Below are 12460 nucleotides of genomic sequence, written 5' to 3' on the forward strand. Positions count from 1 at the left end.
ATATGGATTTATATATTTCATGATGATCACAATTGAATTTACTGTAGCGAAGATAAACCATTAGAGTTGTCTCAATTCAATCTTTCCTGCTTTTTAGTCATTCTATTGTTTGTGAAAACATACCACAGCACTTGTCTTGTGTGTTTATTGGTTCGAATTAATAATTGAAGCCTTTCAGCCAACATTGACCGTGCATATTTCACATTCCTGTTAGTCTGTTCGATCATTTGGGGTTAAAAGGTTTAACATTTTTTTCAGCATTTACCATTTTTCATGCTCAATTCAGATGCATAAAAAAAGAGCCGAAATCAGCATCAGTCACATTTCTTGATATCCGGCTACCTTCGTCCTCAAAGCAGAGTTGTGGTTGAGTGTGTGTGTTCTGGAAGTAGAAACTTTACGTGCCTGTGTATTATGAGCAATTGCAGGCCACTCGTTCTGATAAGACATGCTGAAAAATGTAGTTTCTGTTGATTTGGGAGACATGCTGCCTGTGCTTTTATCAGCTTGTCGTTATGGGCCATCTTGTTTATTTTCTTCTTTGTCCTTTATATCAAAATGAATTGCACCTGTTGTTGCCTTCTCACTGAAGTTACATTCTGTAACCAATCTAAGAATCGAGTTGCTGAAAGTACTAGTAGATCCTTTCCCAAATTTTATAAATGCTTTACATTTCCATCGAGCGACACAATGTCTCTGGCTTTTGGCTATAAAATAATGATTGTAATTGTAATAGAGCATGAACGTAAGGAATACTTTGGAAGAGCTGCAGTTATGAAATGTGATTACATTTGCTCTTTGCAGATTCTAAAGACATAAAAGACATGTTTTTTGCTTTAAAAGATGGTGCTGTTGAATATAGTGGGAGCACAGATTCCTTAGAGCATCAGGTCTTGGATTTTTGCTCGTGTTTCTCTGTTATTTGTGCTTTGTTAGTGGCATAAAGGCTTAATAATTACATGATATTTCTTATATTTATTCATTTCTTGAAATTGTTTTAAAATGCACTCTCATAACCACGATTATGCTGGTAAAATATGCATATCTAAATAGCTTAGACTACTCAACCCATTTACTTGAGTTTTTACCAATGTTGACAGTCTTCACTTCACCATTTACGCTGCTATTGTATTTCTTTCAAAAGCAAAGTTGCTCAGAAACCTACGTCTCCCACTTAAGATCAGTAGAGTTCTGAATTTTCAATTCCCATTTTTATGCTTCTAGTTTATTTACACTTGTCTAGTAATTATCCAGGAGTATGAGACAGTGTAGGTTGGGTTCCACAGGGTTAGGAGGTCATTTTTCTTATTAGGGGTGCAATATAAAGAGATTTGTGTATAAATGTATTTACTCTGACAGTACCCAATGCAAATGAGGATGGGATATGATTAATTTTATTTCAATTTTTCCAAATCTTGACAAAAAATGCTCTACTTGTAATCTGTTATTAATTCATTTTTGGTACGAATTAGAATTTTGTCAATACTGGCTTAAAAGAGTGTATATCAAGTGGACAAAATAGGAATAAAGTTAATAAGTAAAATCTAGACTACCTCACATTCTCCCAACTAAGAACAACTAAAGATGAGTGTTGTACGACATTAAGATTATCTGGCTTCAGTTGTAGAAGGGTTGCCACATTCTCTTCTCTTCTTTAAGGGTGGGGGTGGGTGATAGAGGGAATAAGAAAACCTCTCTTGCCCACACTTGCTAATATTTGAGAGTTCTGTTACTCACATGGTATACATTCTTGTTCCTACCTGCAGATTACATATAGCCTTCTTTTCTCTCTTGTGATCGCTCTCGTATCAGATGCATTGAGCACGGGACCTGACAAAGTTCCTGTCCTGTCTTCTGACATTTCTTTTAGGCGTGAATTTCAGGAGATTGTAAGTACTTATCTTATACTGTTGTTGCGTCTCCACCATCACGAACCTTATTGAAGATAATTCTTCCTTCAGGTGATGACTTCTGCAAATGATCCTACTGTTGAAGGCTTTGTTGATTGTGTAAGGTTTGCGTGGGTTGTACATTTGATGTTGATACAAGATGGAAGAGAGCTAAAGGAGAGCGTAGCTAGTGCTTTGTCTAATGAGATGAAATATACTTACTCATGCTTGGAAGCCATTTTTGCCAATAATGTTTTCCAGTTTTACTTGGATAAGATTCTTCGAACAGCAGCTTACCAGGTTGGTGTGAAATTCCTGTCATATGATTTTAAGAACTACTTGTAATGTCCTTTTCATCTTTTCTTCACTTGTTTTGTGTTGTGTTGTGTTGTGTCTGTCATATTTTTCATTGTACAATCATAAAGACAATTTTCAATATTTATTTCTCTGTCAACATATTTTGATAGCTGAAGTGAACCGCAGAAGTCCTTTATGCATGAAAGAAAGAAAAAAACTATCAATCAATTCAGAGGAAAAGATGAATATAATTGAAAAGATAAACTCCTAGAAAAGACAAAACATAACTATAGTAGGAAACTATTAATTGTAGTTGTGATGTACTATATCAATCCTCTCAACTTGAAGAAAATTCGTCTTAGAGTTTGGTTGAAGAAAAGAAAATTAGTTAGTCAGGAGGAAAATATTCAAAATTTTTTGTCAATACTGATATTGAAGAAATTTCAATTTTTTGATGTGCTTGATAAACATCATATTCTTCAGTTCCATTGTTTGAAGTCAATTTTGCTTCTTCCATACTCATTCTGTTTTCTTCACAGATAATTCCTACACAATATTTCTTCATGAACGAAGCATGGTTTGATTTTTCATAGTTGAGTCCATTCTTGATAAAGATCATAGATTCTATTTTCGATTCTTCTCACTTTTTATCCTCTGCTATAATGTGTAGTGATGCTCTCTTCAATACAAAAGAATTGGTACGAAGACTGAAATCCTCATCGTCTATATTTTCCTTATTCTCATGCAATTCGTTGGCACTGAAATTGTAGAAAATGTCAACAAAATTTTTATTATCATTTTGACACACCTCACCTATGATTCCTTCGTGATTGAAAATTTTAATTCTCTCGTCTCTTGTTGGAAAATTCTGAACTTCAACTAGTTAATCATTGAAGTGCGGCTCAATCTTGCTATTTTCAATTGTGATTTCACCGAAGTGTTTTTCATCATTACGCTTATTTTCAGTGTTAATTTCCATGTATAAGGGATCATTAGGTTTCGGATTTTCAACATGCATATGCTTTTCTTTCTCTATTGTACTAACGATAACATTTCTATTATTTTGAATTACATCTTGTTTAACCTCATCATTTTTCTTGTGAATCTTTTTCTCTTTGTTGACACAAGAGCTCACAAATTGTTCGTCACATGCTACCAAAATAATCTTCTTATCATACCCCCAAAACATATCCCTGTTATCTCGACTTACATAAGCGGTATCTACATTACAGTACAATGGTTGTCTCCAAAGTACATGACAATCATTCTTACTTGTCACATGATAAGTGGACATATTATGATTGTAGCCATTTTGTGTATATCAATGGGGTTGTTGCATGTTTCAAGGTTTGTGGACTGTGCTCCTTTAATGCACATGTTACTCATGCATGATCTTATCTGTATGTTCGAAATAATTTTTTATTTTTTTAGTATCTACATTACAGTACAATGGTTGTCTCCAAAGTACATGACAATCATTCATCTCTACCACATTACATATAATCTTATCTCTGTAGTATTTTCTAAGAGAGTGAAATTTTGCATACCTCTATGTTTTGAATTTCTTGTCTCCTTTTAACATGTGAAGCTTGATAGGAAGATGAATATTTTTCGCTCTTTAAATTTAAAGCGTTCACCAATGCTTTGGATACCAAGGTCTCACTATTTTCATGATTTATTATCACCTTCCATACTTTGTTGTTGATGGTGTGCGTGTTCTAAAAATCGTCTTGCACTTCAAATTGGACTCTTTTATATCTTAAGGAAAATTGCAGCAGAGGCCCCGAACCTTTAAAACATTAGCAGACTTTTCCCAAATCTTTAATTTGTTGCAACCGTCATCTCAAACCTTTTGAAACATTGCGGCGGAGGCCCTTTTTGATGGTTTTCATCCAAATGTTTGTTAGTTGATCAAAAAATTTGACTCTGACCATATTTTTAATATTTTTGAAAGGGTAAAATAGTAACTTTTCATTTATTACATTAAAATAAGTTAGAAATTAAATTTAAAAAAAAAGAAATTAGAAAATAAAAATCAATCTTCTTCTTCCTCCCACCCCCAGCCCAAAATCAATTCCCGACCACCTCCACCTCCATTCCCTGCCGTAAAGACCCAAATCATAATGTAACCCAGAAAAATAAGCTTGGAAGGGAAGAATGAGGATTATGGAGAGATAGAGATTTTATGGGTGGTTGCCTCTCTCCAAAGTCGATGATTTTTCCACATTACTAGCAACAAAAAATCAGTAGCCCTTGGAAAATTGCAGAGGAAGCAGCATATATGATTGTGAAACATTCCATTGATTTTACCATACATCCTTAATTTTGGAAGTGACTTACAGAAAAACCTTTTTTTTTAACCATAGATCTGTGGCCTGTGGGTTACATTTTGGTTTCTTTGTCTTTATATTTCTATGGGTTACATTTTGGTTTGGATTTTTAAGGTTGAGAATGGATATGGAGGTGGGGGTGGATGCCACACGATTTATGAAACGTGATTTTATATCGCAAGTGTACGATGTTAAGTTTTGTAATATAGTAATAGAGTAAAGAGTGTCGAACCCACAGGGATTATAATTTAAATTTCACTACGTACAATAATTGTGCAATTTCTGCTTTATTTAGACAAATGTATGATTAAATGGATTTAATGTTTTATGAGTGAATAAATTAAACTAATCTAACGTGAATTGGATGCGAAAAAATTGGGGAATACAAATTATCAAATGAGAAGGCCTAGGGATTGATTCACCTAACTTTCAATTATGATTTAACGATTTCCAATAATTCCATGTAATTTTTCCATATTTAAAAGCAAGAATCCTAATATATTCCTCTCCCTTCTCTCGAGTGCCGGCTAGAAAATAATCCTAGATTCCAATTCCAATATCTCTATTCTGAATTGAAAATCAAGAATTTATAAAAGTCTCGATTCTTGTATGCAGAGTAAGCTTCACCGATTTTACACTTTCTCTCGAAACCCATAAAATCCATGTTGTGTCAATCTTATGGTCACGCCTAAATTCCCCTCTCTCGAGTGCCAGAATTGACTATCATCTATTTATTCAATTATTGATCAAGTAATTGAAAGCATTAAAATCATGACACAATTAAATATATGTGGAAAAATCAAAGAAATAATTATAAAATCATCAAACTATACTCGATTTGGCTACATCAAACCCCCAGATAATTTGTTTAGTTCATGATATAATAAATGAAAATCATACAAATTATAATAAATAACATAAGGAAAATGATAGAAAAAACTAGTCTTTTGGGTAGATCTTCAATCTTTTTCCTTGATATTGTTCCTCCTTCCTTTTTGTGTCGTCAATTTTCCTCCTTCAAATTGTGTGGTTGAATTCTTCAATCTTGCCCCTTTCCATCCTTCTTGAAAATAGGTCTTTTAAATGATATTTATAGTATCTTGAAGTTATTGGACGAATTAGGGTTGAGTTGGGCCAAGAAAAGATTCCAAAAATATAAAATCCCGTTTTTTCTCACAGGCGGCGCCTTAGCGCCTAAGATGGTCGCCGCGGCATCGCGTTCACTGTTAATTTTCAGCATCATGGCGCCCACTTCGGGTGGAAAAGGAAGTTTTCGCCTCCTTCACTATTTTTGCCATAATTTCTTTGTCCGATGTCCGATTGAGGTGATTCAAGATGCGTTGGAAAGGTAATTCAAAGGGCTATAACATTTCTTCAAACATCATTTTCCAATTCGATCGTTTACTATGTCAGAAATAGGTCTCAAAATGAGACTGAAATTCTGGAGCATAACTTTTCGATTGGAAATTGATTTGTATTTGCCTAAATTTGATCCCTTTGACATCTTTCCTCATCCAATTGACTCCTAACACTCTCGGATCTTGATGGCAAGGTTCGATACAAGTTTGGATTATTTACATTTTAGTCCCCGAACTTTGAATCTTTTACAATATGGCCTATTCTCTCCAATTTTGCTAACTTTTGCTTAATTCTTCCAATTTCATCAATCTACATCACAACATCAAAACACATTAAAACGTTCTAAAACACTCTCAAGAGTAGCAAAATAACAAACTAGGTGGCATAAATATCATGAGTGTAGAGCACTCATCAAGCTTGCTTTAACAATATATGACCCTAATCTTCAGGGAGGGGGGGAGAAGAAAATGATTGGTTTTTATTTTCTAATTTCTTTTTTTTTAAAATTTAATTTCTAACTTATTTTAATGTAATAAATGAAAAGTTGTTATTTTACCCTTTCAAAAATATTAAAAATATGGTCAAAGTCAAATTTTTTGGTCAACTAACAGATATTTGGATGAAAACCGTCAAAAAGGGCCTCCGTCGCAATGTTTCGAAAGGTTTGGGTGACAGCTGCAACAAATTAAAGGTTTGGAGAAAGTCTGCTAATATTTTAAAGGTTTGGGGCCTCTGCTGCAATTTTCCCTATATCTTATTCATAAAGCATCGTAGAATCCTTAATAACTTGTGTGTATTCAAACTTAGTTGGAATTCAAGGAAACTCTCTAGCCATTTGTTGACGTGTTTTAAGCTTGTTGAAGCAACCAACAACCATAGCAATTAAAGTTTGCAAATATTTGTCGGCTTGCTTTCCCATGGGCTCGCGATTCCTTTCAAGACTCAACGGAGTCAGCATTTGTTTGATGTTGTGAAGGGTTTCGTCGATCCTCTCGATTTGTTCTTCGAGTTTATCGAGCCTCCATTCGTCGTCGACAATTCGATTGTCACTTGGACCATCGTCAGCTTTCAGATTAATATAATTTCTTTGCTCTGATACCAATTTTGGTGCGGAAGCATTATGAACTTCTTGTAATAAGATCACATAATAAACTAAGAAGAATATTGGAATAACTTGTTTTGATATTAATTGAATAATGACTAATGATACGAAAAGTGTACAATACCCCTATATTTATAAGTAAGCTTATTTCCTACTTCCAATAGTATTAAGATATTAAAACTAAGGCCCTGTTTGATTGCACAAATTTTTCATGGAAGCTGGAAATTAAATCCCATTTTCACGTTTTTTGCATGTTAGATTGGCCAATTTTTTTTAGCAATTAGTCATGTAACCCCTTTTTCCACCTTTCGGAATTGGTTTTCCCATGGGTTGGTGGTTTTTGGTTTTCCAGGTTTTTATTTTTTATTTTTGGCAATTTAAACAAATTCTATCCCCAATTGTAACAAATTCTATCCCTTTAATTGATAATTTCCATGGAAAATAAAGTCAAACAAACACAAAAAGATTCAAAATTTAAATATTTTTCAATTGAAAAATTATACCAATTAAACACATTTAATTGACAATTTTACAATTTTCAGTAAAACAAGTTCTAGGCAACTCAATTCCCTAAAATTTGTTTTCTTTCTATTCAAATTTTATTCTTGCAATCAAACAGACCCTAATTGAAACTCTAATCCAAATTAAATAAAGAAAAAAAGTCCCATCACAGTTATACAGGAAAACTAAAATGATAAATATAATTGAAAGGATAAACTCCTAGAAAAGATAAAGCATAATTATAGTAGGAAACTATTAATTATTGTTGTGATGTGCTACATCATTAACAATTTTTTAGGAATAGACAATTTTCTGGTGTATCTAGTAAAATAGTTGGCCTAACATTCAGTTCCTATAATGAAGTTTTTCCTAGTTGGCGTGACATTCAGTCAAGTTTTCTCCTCTTTGTTTTTAATTGCTCTGTATAAAAGAAGACTTCGTCCTAATGCCTATGTGGTTGCCATGAACTTGCATTTCCCGTCTGGAATCTGAGAACTGTTCCATAACTACCAAAATTATTTTTATCATTGTTCTCATTATTGCTATTATCCATTTTATCCATGATTATGAAATTTTATTTCTGCCATTTATTGGCTCTTAATTTGTAAACTACTGGCCACAAATTGTTTCATTGAAACCTGGAAATTCTGGTAGGATCATAGTTTTTATTGATTTGTATTTTGTCTTTTTACATGCTATGTTGTACTGCCAGAAACATTTGGGGACTAACTTATTGCTGTTAGCTGCATTTGCATGAATTTTGTTTTTCACATAATCTAATGATGAACTGAATGAAGTAGTGAAAAAAGGATTAATGTAGACGACCAGAAATATATTGGGGATAAAGCTTGTAGTGAAAAAAGGATTAATGTAGACAATCTCAAATTTATTGGGGATAAGGCTTAGTTTCATACTTCCATTATATAGCTATATATACCACCCATTTTCATAAAAAAAGATTATTACAGTTAGTTCTGATGTCTTATATACATATCTTATGAATTCAGTTTGACGTGATTTTGCTGCAAAATGTTGTAATATATTTATCTTCTTGAGCCTGTGGACAGTTTGAATTATATTGTTTCTTGTGCAGAACGATGATGAAGATATGATCTACATGTACAATGCCTATCTTCACAAGCAAATCACGTGCTTTCTTTCTCATCCACTTGCCAGAGACAAGGTTGGTTGAGTTTATCTTTTTGTTGTTAATATATGATTATCAAATCTTTAGTACTGAATTTTTAGAATAGGACTTCAAAAAGGTCACCAGTAAGGATGTTTTCTTTATAAAACTGTTAACTTCATCCTGTTATCTCCTAGCAGTAAAGAAGAATCTTCTGTTCATTTCTGTTTCCTTGGACAATTTTGAATGGTGCCAACATAATCCATCTAATATGAATTATTTGCTCCAATATAGTGATATACTACCTTTACATGTTAAAACGACGGTTAGTTTATATGGCTAGTGGGCATTGTTCATAGTGTTAGTTACATGAGAAGGCTTATTTGTTATCTTACAGTGATGTGTGATGTTTTCTTTGTGACTATGCTGAGGTAAAGAAAAAAAATGCCGTTTGATGTGCAACTATTAGATGACTTTCAATTTATGATGCTGTAAATGCTTGGGCCTCCTCTTGTGCTATTCATGCTTAATTGCTCAAATATTTTAGACAAATTTTCTGCTTGCTTTTCCTCAATCTTTATGATTTGGGTTACTCACATAATGATTGTATATCCACTCTATCTTTGTAATCATAATCTAAGCATTCGTTTGGAAAGAATTATAAACGGTTTAATTTATAAATAGGTTGAAATGAGTGATGGATAAGTGGATGGGTACTTGTTAGTCCATTGGAATGTGATTGAAAGTGAAGTTTGACAGTATATAAATACTTCATAATTTTTGTGAATTAGAGGCTAAATAAATGTGCTCTGAGATATTGAAATAAGACACCTGTAGGACTTCTGATTCTATTGATGGATTTTGTTCCATTAAAGTCGGTCTGATTTAGTTTAATGGAGCTGTGGCTGCAGATGAACTGATATTCATGAACATCTGATGTTTGGCTCTGGTGGGATTCTGTCATGTTTATATTCCTTGGCTCGTTAGGGCTCATTCATGACCACCTGATGTTATTTCTTCTTTATACACTTCTAGATACACAATTAATTTATTGATACAAATGACAACCCTAAGTTATCTTAACATAATAAATTTGCACTCATCAAATTCAAAATATTTTACCTGTTAAACTTGTCCATTCCCATGTGTCGTGTATTCTGAAAATAAATTTGTGAATATATTTTATGTCTTAAGAAAAACGTAATTTTTTCTTTTTACTTTTCATTCAAATTCAAGCTGTTAACAAATTGATGATTTTCTTGCAAACGATCAACTGGGCTACAACATACAGTTTGGGCTGCTCATATAATCTGCTGCTTGATTTGGCTCATCTGTCGCTCTAATTTGATGTAAATCTAAATGCTATTCAATTTTGTTTAATTCTGGTTCTTTTTGGTGTATAAATTATAATGTTACATTTTGCATGGTTCTGTCGGTCCATTCAAATATACATGTTGTCTACTTTTGCCAATTCATGCTAAGGAATAAGCAGCCAGAATCAGTTTGCTTCTCTGTCTTTTTAAGTACAAGGATCATCATGAAGTTGAAACATAGTTACTTGGATAACAAGAAGTATAAAGAAAAGAACTTGTGCAATTGGTGGGTCTGGAAACATTGTTAACCTGAATGTTACCTACTCTGGAAAGTTTGTCGTGCCTTAATCGTTTCATAGATTTATTTGTAAGGAAGGTCAGCTTAAAACTAGCCCGTCTCTTAATAGGGCTGGACAATAAGCTACAAACATGTCACTATTTATTTTGGTTCGTCGAGGAAAATCTTATTTATTGTACATATATACGGACAACATTCTTGCGATACCAGAAGATTCTTTAGTTTGAACCTTTGGTAGGTATTAGGGAGATTGTGGTTCAAAGTGAGGGAAAGAGAGATTGGGAAGAGCCGAAGAAGGATACAAGAGGGAGGGAGGGGCCAATATCAAATATAGAGTCTACATAACTGAAGGCCCTTGCTTCTATTTATAAGTTTAAAAATCTAGGCTGAACGATGAAAGCTACCAAACTGAACAAATAAAAAATTTCCCAAGTTTAAAAATTATAACTACGTGAAGGAAATAAATCAATTACAAGAAAATCCATCAACACAATTCTAATTTTTTCTTGAATTCTACTCCCTGAAATGAGGGCATATTTTTGAACGCCGCTTTTCATCGAATGCCTTGCCAGAATATTATGTTGATTTTTGGTGATCAGTATTAGTTGGGAACCTTTATCCCATATGGTTGTTTTTTATTGCATTTCTCCATTTCCTTTTTGCATATAATAGAAATTTTTAGGCTGCTAGTATCTCAAGCTTCTTTTAAGAGGACTGATCTTGGCTCTTCTAAAGCCTGAAGGACAGTGAAACAACTAAGATTTTGCATATTTGTAGCTGGTTTAGTTTTTGAGATAGGGTTGAGTCTTCTCATTAAGGTATGTGCAAAAGGTCTTTAAATTAGATACATTTCATAAAGCAGTATTCTTGGGAAATGTATTGCATAAAGGATTTGTACCAGGGACTCACGAATTGTTAAATTTAATTTGTATGTTGATTCTTTATAAATGAATTTAAATTTTAGTCAAAGACCGATGTAGTATGCTTCGTGAGATCTATTCATCCTGAGAATATATTTGACGGGTCTCTATAATACAATCTGATAGGTTAAAGAAGCAAAGGAGAAGGCTATGACAATGCTTAATCAATACCGCACTACTGCCAGTCATAGTCAGACGACGGATGGTAGTGGACCTCCTCAGCAATCTACAGAAAGTGCACCGCTACCATTTGTCTCTCTTTTGGAGTTTGTGAGTGAAATTTATCAGGTCAGAATACCTTGCTTTTCCTCTTCGTATTGTCAAATTGGCAGTTAGCATGTGTGGTGAATGCGCTATTTAACTTTTGATCTATGAGCTGTGAGAAACAAGTTATTTGAGGATAAGTTGCAGATTGTCTTTGAAGCATGAAGTGGCGAGAATCTAATGAGAGAAAGTTCTTTGTGAGCACAAGCATGAATTGTTTTGATATTACCATTTTCTATGCTCCAGCTGATGTAATGGAAATGGTACCATAGTGGAAGTGTTCTGCTTAACTTGTAGTTGTATTGCATTGCATTCATGATATTACTTGTCATATATTCCTGCAGCCAACAAGCTCTATTCTATCCACATTTGCAATATTCTTGGTTTGTTTTTGTATCATTTGGGGTATATGAGTCCCTGGAATCTTCTTTTGACGGTCTTCAATGGATTGAATTTGGTTTTGTTCACATGCTTCAAGAGAGAGAGAGATCAAATGGATCTCTAACTATTGGAATCATGATCTATCCAGTATTGTAGTTAATACAGCATATTTTTGTGAATTGTAGTTACCTTGATTCATGCTTTACTAAGTACGGGATTTGAGATATTTCTGCACATTCCTTTGCCTTCTATAATTTTTCTCATTTCTTAGGGTATGCATCAAAAGCAATGAGAGATTACAAAATTCTTCAATAGCTTGATTACTCTCCATTTCTTTCTCTGCTCTCACTAGGACATAGAAGTATCACTATAAATTGGCAATATTTGATATTCAAATTTGCTCGATTTAATTTTCAATATTCTGAAATTGTTTGTTAAGCAAGACTAAAGGAAGTATTCTGAACTTTTTATTTTGTATTGCATATAAAATACAGTGCCTTTTTTGTGTCCCTGTTCACGAACTCACCCTGATGCTTCTTTCTTCAGAAGGAACCTGAGCTGCTGTCTGGCAATGATGTTCTATGGACCTTTGTGAAGTTTGCTGGAGAAGATCATACAAATGTTCAAACACTTGTGGCATTCTTGAAAATGCTAAGTACCTTGGTATGAGCAGTGCACCC

General features: G+C 33.6%; 1 protein-coding gene across 1 annotated transcript in view; it reads left to right on the forward strand.

Moving 5' to 3' along the window:
- LOC111399810 (nuclear pore complex protein NUP205) overlaps positions 1 to 12460 on the forward strand; it is a 53964-nt gene that overhangs the window by 9836 nt on the left and 31668 nt on the right. Inside the window, exons 7-12 of the mRNA XM_023027305.1 lie at positions 805 to 890; positions 1767 to 1889; positions 1962 to 2189; positions 8572 to 8661; positions 11262 to 11423; positions 12327 to 12446. Coding sequence (XP_022883073.1) covers positions 805 to 890; positions 1767 to 1889; positions 1962 to 2189; positions 8572 to 8661; positions 11262 to 11423; positions 12327 to 12446 — 809 coding nt within the window. The remainder of the gene's footprint in view (positions 1 to 804; positions 891 to 1766; positions 1890 to 1961; positions 2190 to 8571; positions 8662 to 11261; positions 11424 to 12326; positions 12447 to 12460) is intronic.

This window comes from Olea europaea, chromosome 9 (assembly GCF_002742605.1).
Source record: "Olea europaea var. sylvestris chromosome 9, O_europaea_v1, whole genome shotgun sequence".
NCBI lineage: Eukaryota > Viridiplantae > Streptophyta > Magnoliopsida > Lamiales > Oleaceae > Olea > Olea europaea.